Here is a 12,941-nt window from a genome sequence, read left to right on the forward strand (position 1 = left end):
TTTACTAAAGGAATATCACACTAAATTTAATAAAACTTGAAACTAAAGATTTAGACTATAGACTAACAGAGAAAATATTTAGTGAAGTCATAAGTCAAAAGAAAATTAATGTCATTTCCTCATAGTTTTCAACAATCAGACTTCTTGCTACCAGAGGAATGGCTCCCTGCTGGTTAAAGTCCAATTTAGAGCATTTCTGCATTGGCCTTGCTTTTCAGAGTCAGAGGCTGGGTTTATATTTATGTTTATATTTTTAAACAGTCTAAAATCAGAACTTTTTCAACATTTGTAGCAATAAATACCGACTTATACTCTCTAGTGGCTGGTGACATCATTAAAATGTTTTTGACTGTCCATCCATCCATCCATCCATCTTCCTCCACTTATCTGTGACAGGGTCACGGGGACAGCAGCCTAAGTTGATAAGTCCAGACCTTGCTCTCCCCAGCCACCTCCTCCAACTCATCCGGTGTGACACAGAGGCGTTCCCAGGCCAGCCGAAAGATATAATCTCTCCAGCATGTACTGAGTCTGCCCCGGGGCCTCTTCATACTACAACATACCCGGAACATCTCACCCAAGAGGTGCTGAGGAGGCATCCTAGGCCCCGTTTACATAACACCAGGAAACGGTGTCGTTCTGATGCGTTTCGGCCTCTCATTTACACGGAGATGTTTCAGAAACGCTCTGCGTTTACATGAAGATGCTTGAAATGGTGAAAACGATAATTTACCATTGTCAGGCCACAAGGTGCGGATGTTTTTTTTTTGCAAAGCTTGCTTACACAACATGTGGAGGGACTCAGTATGATGCGCCGCAAAGAGTTGTTCATTATTTACAAAATGGCCAATGAGAGACGCTTTGTGGATTGACGACAAGGTTGGACTGCTGCTGCACACAACACTCAATAATAAAATGGCAAAAACACAAGAAAAGATCGACTGTGAATCGTGCTACTTGAAGTTCGCTGAGGCACTCGTGAATCCTAACCCTAACGACTATTAGCGCATGCGCGGAAAACTGTGGCAGTCGCAACCATAGTGCGCAGGTGCGATTACCCCCGTTTCCCAAACGTACTGTATAGACCCTTTTAGAACCTACCTCATCAAAGGATGCGCATTTTGGCAATGGAAGTGAACTACTACTCCATTTAGATCAATAAGAACAACTAGTCTTCACAGCATTTAAACCCGATTTAAAAGAGATATCAGCATCAAAATATCTGGCTGTTGCACGTTTGGCTGTCAGAATTTCTACTCTACCAAAAGTGGACTGAAGTTGTACCGAATTCCCACGTTTGAGAGAAAATGTCTGTAGGCGTCTGTAGTTGCAAGCCATCAAATGTATTGATAAAAATTGGACCGAGGACATGATCAGAAATGCTCATGTTTGAAGCGCCCATTTTATATCAGGTAAAGCTATTTATCTACTCTGGTTGTACCGGCATGTCAGGTATCTAAAGTAAACAGCATTAGCTGGTAGGCTATTTGGCTTTTAAACTGTAGTGTGGCTGGCTATTTACAGGTGACGCAGACTCACATATGAATGGTTGAGCGTGTCTCACAGTGTGACTGGAACAGTATATATTTTTTTTATTTTAAATCAATAATATCTGCAGGCAGAAAACTCGAGCTAAAAAAGCAATTTGATGAAGTGCCATGCAGGTACAGTTTGCTGTGAGGACGTAGTTCTGTGACTTGTTTACAATGACCTGAGCCTCATACACAGCGGTCCTGTTTCCTTGTCTTTGACTTGGAAGAACTTCTGCCTGTCGTGTAAACAGGGCCCTAGTTAGATGCCCAAACTACCTCAACTGGCTCCTTTTGATGTGGAGGAGCAGCAGCTCTACTCTGAGCCCCTCCCAAATGACTGCATTCCTCACTTTATCTCTAAGGGAGAAGCCAGCCACACTTCAGAGGAACCTCATTTCTTTTGCTTGTATGCGCAATCTTGTTCTTTCAGTCGCTACCCAAATCTTGTTACCATAGGGATGTAGATTGATCAGTAAATTGTCATCTTCGCTTTCATGCCCAGCTCCGTCTTCTCCATGACAGACTGGTGCAGTGTCCACATCACTGCAGATGCAGCTCCAATCTGTCTGTCATTCTCCTTCTCACTTCTCCCATTACTCATGAAGAAGACCCTGAGCTACTTAAACTCCTCCACCTGGGGCAGCAAGTCATCCCTGAGCCAGAGTGACACTTTTCTGGCTGAGGACCATGGCCTCAAATTTAAAGGTGCTAATTCTCATGCCAGCTGCTTCACACTTGGCTGCGAACCATTCGAGGCCACCACCTGCATCCCTCCATTTGACCGCATCCCTCAGGATACCCTGAGGGATGCGGTCAAATGCTTTTTCCAAGTCCACAAAACATATGTAGACTGGATGGGCAAACTCCGGTGCACACTTGAATATCCTAAAGAGCTGGTCCGTCTTTCCGCGACCAGGACAAAAACCACATTGTTCCTTTTGGATCCAACGTTCGAATTGTGGACAGAACCTGCTTTCCAGCACCCTGGCATAGACCTTCCCAAGAACAGTGAGGAGTGATTACCCCATAGCTGGAGCACACCCTCCAGTCCCCCTTCATAAAGATGGGGACCAACCCTCCAGTCGGCCAATCCAGTGGCACCACTGCCAGAGATCCCCATGCAATGTTGCAGAGTGGTGTCAACCAAGACAGCCCTACAACATCCAGAGCCTTCGGGAACTCAAATCTCGTCCACCTCAGGGGCCCTACTACCAAGGAGTTGTTTAACCACCTCAGTGACCTCACCCCCAGTGGTGGGTGAGTAGTCCCGTTTGTCCCCAGATGTCGCTTCCATTGCAGAAGGCGTGTCAGTGGAATTACCTGCCATTATCGCTTTCTGACTGAACTCCTACACCTGAGTTTTTTCTTCGGCCACCATCCATGCTGCATTCCACCTGGCTTGACATTATGCTTCAGCTGCCTCCGGAGTCCCACAGGCGATTGTTTTTGACTTATATAGAAAAAATTTTATCCAAACGTTTGGAGTCATTCTTACTTTTGCATCACATAAATCACTGAAATCTGCATTTAAAATCAGCCTTTCTGCTGTCCCACAGCTCTCCATACATAAAAACACAACCCCTGGGGAAACCAAGCATCTGCTGGTGATGAAAGGAGCTCCAGAGAGGATTTTGGACCGCTGCTCCACCATCATGATCCAGGGCAAAGAGCAGCCTCTGGATGATGAGCTAAAAGATGCTTTCAGTAATGCCTATGTTGAGTTGGGAGGCCTTGGAGAGAGAGTACTGGGTAGGACATGGCTTCTTTCTACATCTGCATTTTTGCGTTGTCAGCTAGTACAGAAAATGGAATCTCACAAGCATGTGTTTTATTCAGGTTTCTGCCTTTATCACTTGCCTGATGACCAGTTCCCAGAAGGCTTTGCTTTTGACACTGATGAGGTGAACTTCCCCACTGAGAACTTGTGCTTCATTGGCCTCATGGCTATGATTGACCCTCCTCGTGCTGCTGTGCCTGATGCTGTTGGTAAATGCAGGAGTGCAGGAATCAAGGTATGCTATCTTTTTGAATGGCCAGACCTTTTTTGGTTTGCATGAAGAACTCAAAGTTAAATGTTTTCTCATCTCTTTCCTCACAGGTCATCATGGTCACAGGTGACCATCCAATAACAGCCAAGGCGATTGCTAAAAGTGTGGGTATCATCTCTGAAGGCAATGAGACTGTTGAAGACATTGCTGCCCGCCTGAATGTTCCAGTTTCAGAGGTCAACCCCAGGTTTGTTGGCCTCTCTAAATTTATGGAGCTAGCTTTGGTCATTTCTTAGGCTTAAGTGGCAACTGTTCAAAATCTGTCTCTCCTTTGTGGCACAGCTTTAAAGTTTGCTTAATTGTGCAAAAAGTGCTAAATTAAATCAATGTTGGCTAACGGAGGTCCTGCATTCTACACAGCCAAAAAGGCTTTTACCATTAATTCACTCTGGACAAATAAATCTCAGCGTGATGCTTAGTTGGTGGCATTGCTGTTCCTTATCAACAGGTTGTAGTGCTTGTGTTCACATTGCAGCACACTAAAAGCACCATCATCCTTAGTGTTTTTTGCAGGGTTAGGGTTGTTAGGTCCTTGTAACTTATGTAACACCTGTGTTGGCAAAATATGACATAACATTCTGTCCTGTGGGATTAAACAAATGATAAAAAAAAAATAAATTTGAGGATCCAACATTTTATTTAGTAATAAAGATGTAGAACACTGTATTTTAAATCTCGTGTTTTCCTCACAATACCATTGTTTCCATGATTTTCCCTTTCTAATGTCCTGATCATACCCTGCTGTGGTACTAACACTGTTGTAATCTTGTCTTCAGGGATGCTAAGGCCTGCGTTGTCCACGGTGGTGAGCTGAAAGAGATGACTCCACAGCTGCTTGACGATTTGCTGCAGCATCACACAGAAATTGTATTTGCCAGGACCTCCCCGCAGCAGAAACTGATCATCGTGGAAGGATGCCAGAGACAGGTGAGCATCAGGGGGGATTCTCACAGGCACAAGTTCATAAATGTTCTGTTTGGAACTCCTGACAACGCTTTGTTCCCTGTGCAGGGCGCCATTGTGGCCGTGACAGGTGACGGTGTGAACGACTCTCCAGCTCTGAAGAAAGCTGACATTGGCGTCGCCATGGGGATCGCTGGTTCTGATGTCTCCAAGCAGGCCGCCGACATGATCCTGCTGGACGATAACTTTGCCTCCATTGTAACTGGAGTGGAAGAAGGTAAGAACTAGACCAAGAGTTATACAGTACCTGCAGAAATACACAATACAAAGCATCACTACAACTGCTTATTTACTGTCTCAGGCCGTCTGATCTTTGATAACTTGAAGAAGTCCATCGCTTACACTCTGACCAGCAACATCCCCGAGATCTCACCCTTCCTCCTCTTCATCATCGCCAACATCCCTCTGCCCCTCGGAACCGTCACCATCCTCTGTATTGATCTGGGAACTGACATGGTGAGCTTATTGGCTGCTGATTCTTTTCCACATTGAGGTTCAAATGATTTGCTTATTTTATGTATTTATTTATTCACTTGCTGTGTCTCAGGTCCCCGCCATCTCCCTGGCTTACGAGAAGGCTGAGAGCGACATAATGAAGAGACAGCCTAGAAACCCGAAAACAGACAAGCTGGTGAATGAGAGGCTCATCAGTATGTCCTATGGACAAATTGGTAACACATCATTTATTTATTAACCTTTAACCATATTGTATCCATGTTTGTATGATATTGGAATGGCAGTATTTAAGTATTATACATCCTTAACATGATGGGTACTTTTCCAAAAAACCTGCTGAGTGCAGTCTCACTCTTCTACTCAGTTGTGAATTATCTGTGTCCTGCAGTTGCATTTGAATGCTCTATCCAAATGTCTGCCATTGTGTGAGCTCCTAGTGCAATTTTTTTTAAAACCTTTATTAGATAGTGAACAGTGACAAGAGACAGTAAAAGACACACAGCAAGGGACCAGAGGTTGGACACAAACCCTGGCTGCCTGCACTACAGCCATGCAGTGTACATGGTTGCCTGTTCAGCCACTGAGCCACCGCAATGCCCATATAATGAGATTTTTAACACTGACATGCTGAGTATTGAAACAACATATATTGTAATTTATCCACTTTTTTTCAATTCTGAATTATAACCACAAGTTAAACTTTGTCAGTATCTGTTTTATCCATTAAGATAACTTTATCTCACTTCAGTTATTTATTTGCTGCCAAATAAGATTGTCAAGCATAACAACATTGTCACTAAAACTTGCCATAAATGTTGCCATTAGACAAAATCAGTCTGATATCAGTCTATGATTAAATTAGGTCAAGTTGGCAATTACATGTAATCTGTTTCTGAGAATACAGCAATTAACTGTGATAACTTATTGATTATCAGACATCTATTAGCATCTACATAGGCAGAAATTCGCATTTAACAGTAATTCACATTAACTATTACATTCATGCTCAGCAAACTTCCTGTTCTATATGAATATAACCAGAATACAACCAGCTGGCAGCCAGTTGAGAGAGTCCCCTCGCATTGTGCTCTTTGACAGACTCATTTAGATTGATGGCAGCATGTTAGCAATCTTTCTGCATCTATAAATTAGACAGCAATTTTTTTGCAAAGTTTAGACAATCTCTCTGAGAGTGACTGCAGTCAGTCCAAGTCAGGCTGCAACTGTTTGCAGAAAGGTTGCCTCCCATCAGGTGACCTGTGCAATCGCCTTGTTATAAAAAGTGATCATGAGTGTGCAGCACCTTCAAGCTCTGTGCAACCATTTAGTCACCACAAGTTGCAATGGGCTCCTCCGTGAATCGCCACCTTTCCGTGGTGGAGGGGTTTGTGTGTCCCAGTGATCCCAGGAGCTATGTTGTCTGGGGGCTTGTCCCCTTGGTAGGGTCTCCCATGGCAAACTGGTCCTGGGTGAGGGTCCAGACAAAGAGCGGTTCAGAAGACCCTTATGAGTGAAAAAACAAGGGAACAGTTTACCCTGCCCGGGATAGGGTTACTGGGGCCCCACCCTGGAGCCAGGCCTGGGGAGGGAGCTCGAGGGAGAGCGTCTGGTGGCCAGGCATTAGCCCGTGGTGCTTGGCCGGGCGCAGCCCGAAGAGGTTACATGGGCCCGCCCTCCTGCAGGCCCACCACCCGCAGGAGGTGTCGTAGGGGTCGGGTGCAGTGTGTGTCAGGCGGTGGCCGAGGGCGGAGGCCCTGACGGACTGATCCCCGGCTATCGAAACTGGCTATTGGGACATGGAATGTCACCTCTCTGGTGGGGAAGGAGCCTGAGCTAGTGCGTGAGGTTGAGAGATACCAGCTAGATATAGTTGGGCTCACCTCAACGCATGGCCTGGGCTCTGGAAGCAGTCTCCTGGAGAAGGGCTGGACTCTGTTCCAGTCTGGAGTTGCCCTCGGTGAGAGGCGGCGAGCTGGGGTGGGTATTCTTGTATCCCCCCGGCTTGCTGCCTGTACATCGGAGTTTTCACCGGTGGACGAGAGGGTAGTTTCCCTGCGCCTTCGGGCTGGGAACGGGTCCTGACTGTTGTTTGCGCTTATGCGCCGAATGACAGTTCAGGGTACCCACTCTTTTTGGAGTTGCTGGGCGGGGAGCTGATGGAGCTGGAGAGTGCTCCATCTGGTGACTCCATAGTCTTGCTGGGAGACTTCAACGCTCACGTGGGCAATGACAGTGAGACCTGGAGGGACGTGATTGGGAGGAACGGCCTGCCCGATCTGAACCCGAATGGTGTTTTGTTATTGGACTTCTGTGCAAACCACAGTTTGTCCATAACAAACACCGTGTTCGAACACAAGGATGTCCATAAGCGCACATGGCACCAGGACACCCTAGGTCGCAGGTCGATGATCGATTTTGTAATCGTATCATGAGATCTGCGGCCGTATGTTCTGGACACTCGGGTGAAGAGAGGAGCTGAGCTGTCAACTGATCACCACCTGGTGGTGAGTTGGATCAGGTGGCGGGGGAAGATGCTGGACAGACCTGGCACACCTAAACGTATTGTGAGGGTGTGCTGGGAACGCCTGGCAGAAGCCCCAGTCCGGGAGATCTTCAACTCCCACCTCCGGCAGAACTTCGACAGCATTCCGAGGGAGGCTGAGGACATTGAGTCCGAATGGACCATGTTCCGCACCTCCATTGTTGAGGCTGCTGCTCAGAGCTGTGGCTGCAAGGTGGTTGGTGCCTGTCGTGGTGGTAACCCCCGAACCAGATGGTGGTCACCGGAGGTGAAGGGAGCCATCAAGCTGAAGAAAGAGTCCTATCGGGCTTGGTTAGCCTGTGGGACTCCGGAGGCAGCTGACAGGTATCGACAGGCCAAGCGGAATGCAGCTCGGGTAGTGGCCAAAGCAAAACCTCGGGTGTGGGAGGAGTTCGGTCAGTCTATGGAAAAAGACTTTCGGACGGCATCGAAGCGATTCTGGCAAACCGTCAGGCGACTCAGGAGGGGAAAGCAGTGCTTCACTCACACTGTTTATAGTGCGGGGGGGGGGGGGGGGGGGGGGGGTGCTGCTGACTTCAACTGAGGCTATAGACGGACGGTGGAAGGAATACTTCGAGGACCTTCTGAATCCCACTGACACGCCTTCTGTAGTGGAAGCAGAGTCTGGGGATGAGGGGGATGACTTGACCATCACTGGGGGTGAGGTCACTGAGGTAGTTAAACAACTCCTTGGTGGCAGAGCCCCTGGGGTGGACGAGATTCGCCCTGAGTTCCTGAAGGCTCTGGATGTTGTAGGGCTGTCTTGGTTGACACGCCTCTGCAACATCGCGTGGAGCTCTGGGGCAGTGCCATTGGATTGGCAGACCGGGGTGGTGGTCCCCATCTTTAAGAAGGGAGACCGGAGGGTGTGCTCCAACTTTCAGGGGATCACACTACTCAGCCTCCCCGGTAAGGTCTATGCCAGGGTGCTGGAAAGGAGGGTGCGTCCGTTAGTCGAACCTCGGATTCAGGAGGAACAATGCAGTTTTCGTCCTGGTCGTGGAACGCTGGACCAGCTCTTTATCCTCTCAAGGATATTCGAGTGTGCGTGGGAGTTTGCCCAACCAGTCTACATGTGCTTTGTGGATTTGGCGAAGGCATTCGACCGTGTCCCTTGGGGTGTCCTTTGGGAGGTTCTGCGGGAATATGGGGTGTCTGGCCCATTGTTGCGGGCCATTCAGTCCTTGTACAACCACAGTGAGAGCTTGGTCCGTATAGCCGGTAATAAGTCGGATTCGTTTCCTGTGGGTGTTGGACTCCGTCAGGGCTGCCCTTTGTCACCGATTCTGTTCATAATTTTTATGGACAGAATTTCTAGGCGTAGCCAGGTGGCGGAAGGCTTCTTCCTTGGTGGCCTCAGAGTCTCATCTCTGCTTTTTGCAGATGATGCGGTTCTGTTGGCTTCATCAGGGGGGGGCCTCCAGCTCGCAGTGGAACGGTTCGCAGCCGAGTGTGAAGCGGCTGGCATGAGAATCAGCACCTCTAAGTCTGAGGCCATGGTCCTCAGCCGGAAAAGGGTGGAGTGCCATCTCCGGCTCAGGAACGAGTTCTTGCCTCAAGTGGAGGAGTTCAAGTATCTCGGGGTCTTGTTCACGAGTGATGGGAGAAGGGAACGGGAGATCGACAGGCGGATCAGTGCTGCTTCTGCAGTGATGCGGATGCTGCACCGGTCCGTCGTGGCGAAGAGGGAGCTTAGCGTAAAAGCGAAGCTCTCGATTTACCGGTCGATCTACGTTCCTACCCTCACCTATGGTCACGAGCTTTGGGTAGTGACCGAAAGAATAAGATCGTGAATACAAGCGGCAGAAATGAGTTTCCTTCGAAGGGTGGCTGGCCTCTCCCTTAGAGATAAGGTGAGGAGTGCGGCCATCCAGGAGGGGCTCAGAGTAGAGCCGCTGCTCCTCCACATCGAAAGGAGCCAGTTGAGGTGGCTCGGGCATCTGATTAGGATGCCTCCTGGCCGCCTCTTGGGTGAGGTGTTCCGGGCATGTCCCACCGGGAAGAGGCCCCGTGGTAGACCCAGGACACGCTGGAGAGATTATGTATCTCGGCTGGCCTGGGAACGCCTTGGGGTCCCTCCGGATGAGCTGGAGGAGGTGGCTGAGGAGAGGGAAGCCTGGGCTTCTCTGCTTAGGCTTCTGCCCCCGCGACCCGGCCCCGGATAAGCGGAAGAAAATGGATGGATGGATGGAAGTTGCAATGGGTTGTATGCAGAGGTGACAAAAGTACTGACATTCTGTACTTAAGTAGAAGTACAAGTGCTTGTGTTAAAAAATACTTTGGTAAAAGTTGAAGTACTGGTTCAACTGCTTTACTTACGTAAACGTAAAAAAGTACAGGCTCTGAAATTTACCCAAAGTAAGAAAGTAAAAGTAGCTCTTTGGAGGATGTTTCTACCAGCTATTTTTGTGTAAAGCTAACCAACCCTCATTATATATTACTGTAATAATATAAAATAATATTACATGAGAATACAAATGTTATTCCAATCTAAATTTTAATCCTAATGAATGCACTCAGCTTGAATCTGTTATGTAGGACACAAACTGTGAAAGGGAATTTAAACACAGCCCTGTTCTCTGTGTCCTCCATAGTAGAGGGTGACTGTGCCTCCACACCTAAAATGAGTATAATCAGGGGTTTCAGTATTCAGAAGGTGGAGGAACCATAAGATCAGCTGTAGTGGCTCTGCATTGGGGAGAAGAATCAAAACTTTGTATTGTGAGCTCCAGCAAATGATGTTGGTGTGCAGGCTGTGATCAGCTGCCCTGCTGCTGCTGCTCTGAGGTTTACTGCTCTGTGTGGATGAACTAAATTCACAAAGATGTAACCCAGTATTTCACAGCTATCTGAGCTGATCTCCATCCCTACACTGACAGCATACAGGCTGTAGAAATGTTGGATTCAGTGAATGAATCTCAGCATCAGCAGCTTTGATTCAAACTCATCTCTGCTGCACTGATGTAACCTGTAACTCTGACCATCAACACAGCCTCTGTGCACCAACACAGAGCTTTACTGTAAATACAGTGCAACAAGCTAACCTGTTTATTACACACTAAACTTTTTTTTTCATACAATCTTTGAATTACACAAAGTTAGCATACTTCAGTTTGTTTTGCAGTCCTTACCTTCAAATCTAACCTCTCTTCTTCCTCTCCTGTCCTCTTTCTCCATCTCTGAGTGAACTTCTCTCTCTTTGCTCTCGCTGAAATACAGCAGCTCTTCTTTTAGCTAGCAGACACACTGTGTCACAAACTGCACACACTTTGTGTGTTTGCTGATATTTGTTCAGCATTTAGAAACATTGCATTTAAAATTATCTGCCACACGTTACTCCCTTTATGCTCGCTCCTCTTCAGTAGCGCTAGCTAAGCTGTTTATGTCCCGCGAGCACAACTTACGGACTCGGTCCGGCCCACTGTGACCCCTGATTATATAACTATAAATGATACATTAATTATATGGGTTTGCGTATTTAATCCCTTTGTACCCGATAAGCCCTGGTGATGAAGGATAAGCCAGTATGATCGTCTCTTATATGTTATTGTTCCTCCGTTTAGGCTCCGATTGTTTGATGTTTGACGGCGCACTGACCGGAAACTTTTCTCAGACGTGTTATTAAAAAAGTCTGTTTTGAAAATGTAAGAAGTAGAAAGTACAGATACTTGTGTAAAAATGTAGGGAGTAAAAGTAAAAAGTAGTCAGAAAAATAAATACTCAAGTAAAGTACAGATATCTGAAAAATGTACTTAAGTACCATAACGAAGTATTTGTACTTCGTTACTTCCCACCTCTGGTTATATGTGAAAGAATTCAATTCATTTGTCATTTCTTTTCTCACTCCCCCTTCCTTTCTTTTTCTGTTCCCTATTTAACCCTTCTTAGTCTTTTTCTTCTCTTTGTCACTTCTCTCTTTTCACTAATGTGCCTCTCCCTGCCTGTGTGCTCTGAAATAGTAAAGCTACATCACACTAATATGAATAATTACGAAAGAAAGAAAGAAAGAACATGCAAACCATAATTTACTTGCTTCAATTGCTTAACAGGACAGCTTAGGATCGTAGTGCACGAGATGAGTCTTGTTCATAATATTCCTAGCATTATTTGTCAGGCAGAATGACGGTGCGGTGATTAGCACTGCAGCATCAAAGCAAGAAAATCCTGGGTTTGAATGCACTGTTTGGCCTTTCTTTGTGTAGTTTGCATGTTCTTCCTGGGTTAGGTTAAGTAGTGATTCCAAACTTTCTGTGAGTGTGAATGGTTGTCTGTCTCTCTGTGTTAGCCCTGCAACAAACTGGTGACCTGTTTGTTGCCATATGACAGACTGCACCCAACATGGTTTATTTGTGCAAAGCTGGACCTCTTTGATAGGCACTGAAGTTTCCTGCTGGTTTCCTCCTGTTAGGTATGATGCAGGCCACAGCTGGCTTCTTCACGTATTTTGTCATCCTGGCTGAAAATGGTTTCCTCCCCTTGGACCTGTTGGGACTCAGAGTGCACTGGGATAACAGATATTTCAATGATCTGGAAGACAGCTATGGACAGGAGTGGGTGAGTAACACTGATGTTACTAGTTGTACTCTGGACTGTGTAACTTTCTTGTGTAGCTTACTGAAGTTTAAGTGCTTGACATGGAAAATGTTCCAATCTTTTCCTTTTGTTTTGGTCCCCCAGACGTACGAAAGCAGAAAGATTGTAGAGTTCACCTGCCACACAGCTTTCTTCACCAGTATTGTGGTTGTCCAGTGGGCTGATCTGATCATCTGTAAGACCAGGAGGAACTCTATTGTGCAGCAAGGAATGACGTATGTATCTGTAGATACCTGTGAGAGCTCGGGGGGTCTTTTGGAACTGCCATGTTCCAATTAAGGGAGGGCTTTATCGTCAAAGTTTAATGACCTCCCATACTGTCATACCTGACATTAGAACATATAAGTATATTCACCAGTGTTTTGGTGATCCTGACATTCATTTTTGTTCCAAAGAAACCGCATCCTCATCTTTGGGCTCTTTGAGGAGACGGCTCTTGCTGCCTTCCTATCATACTGCCCGGGCATGGATGTTGCCCTCAGAATGTACCCCATGAAGTGAGTAAAGCACACAGACAAACTTTTGTTCTTTTTCTTTGAGTAATACCAGAAATGCAGGGAAACACTCGCAGAATTCAATAATTATTCATAGCACACACTTTTACTTTTTCACTGCTGTTATTGTGGCCGTCTCTTTTGTTATCTTCATTTATGCAAAGACATTCATGAGCAAGATTAAGATTAAGAGATTAAGATAGTGTTTATTTGTCACATGCACAGTTATACACAGTGAAATGTATTTTGTACCTGCAACCATGTATACACACACATATAAATAAGAAGAATAAAAATAAAAAATAAGTAATTC

At 46.3% G+C, this 12,941-nt stretch overlaps 1 protein-coding gene across 2 annotated transcripts in view; it reads left to right on the forward strand.

The window, feature by feature from the left end:
- The window catches only part of LOC115790910 (sodium/potassium-transporting ATPase subunit alpha-1-like), a 70,996-nt gene that overhangs the window by 49,673 nt on the left and 8,382 nt on the right, over positions 1-12,941 (forward strand). For both annotated transcript variants that reach the window (XM_030744931.1, XM_030744923.1), the window contains 10 exons: positions 3,089-3,281; positions 3,369-3,544; positions 3,631-3,767; positions 4,357-4,507; positions 4,592-4,760; positions 4,845-4,999; positions 5,091-5,214; positions 11,950-12,095; positions 12,219-12,349; positions 12,530-12,631. In XM_030744931.1, the coding sequence (XP_030600791.1) occupies positions 3,089-3,281; positions 3,369-3,544; positions 3,631-3,767; positions 4,357-4,507; positions 4,592-4,760; positions 4,845-4,999; positions 5,091-5,214; positions 11,950-12,095; positions 12,219-12,349; positions 12,530-12,631 (1,484 nt within the window). The remainder of the gene's footprint in view (positions 1-3,088; positions 3,282-3,368; positions 3,545-3,630; positions 3,768-4,356; positions 4,508-4,591; positions 4,761-4,844; positions 5,000-5,090; positions 5,215-11,949; positions 12,096-12,218; positions 12,350-12,529; positions 12,632-12,941) is intronic.

This window comes from Archocentrus centrarchus, chromosome 2 (assembly GCF_007364275.1).
Source record: "Archocentrus centrarchus isolate MPI-CPG fArcCen1 chromosome 2, fArcCen1, whole genome shotgun sequence".
Taxonomy (NCBI): Eukaryota; Metazoa; Chordata; class Actinopteri; order Cichliformes; family Cichlidae; genus Archocentrus; species Archocentrus centrarchus.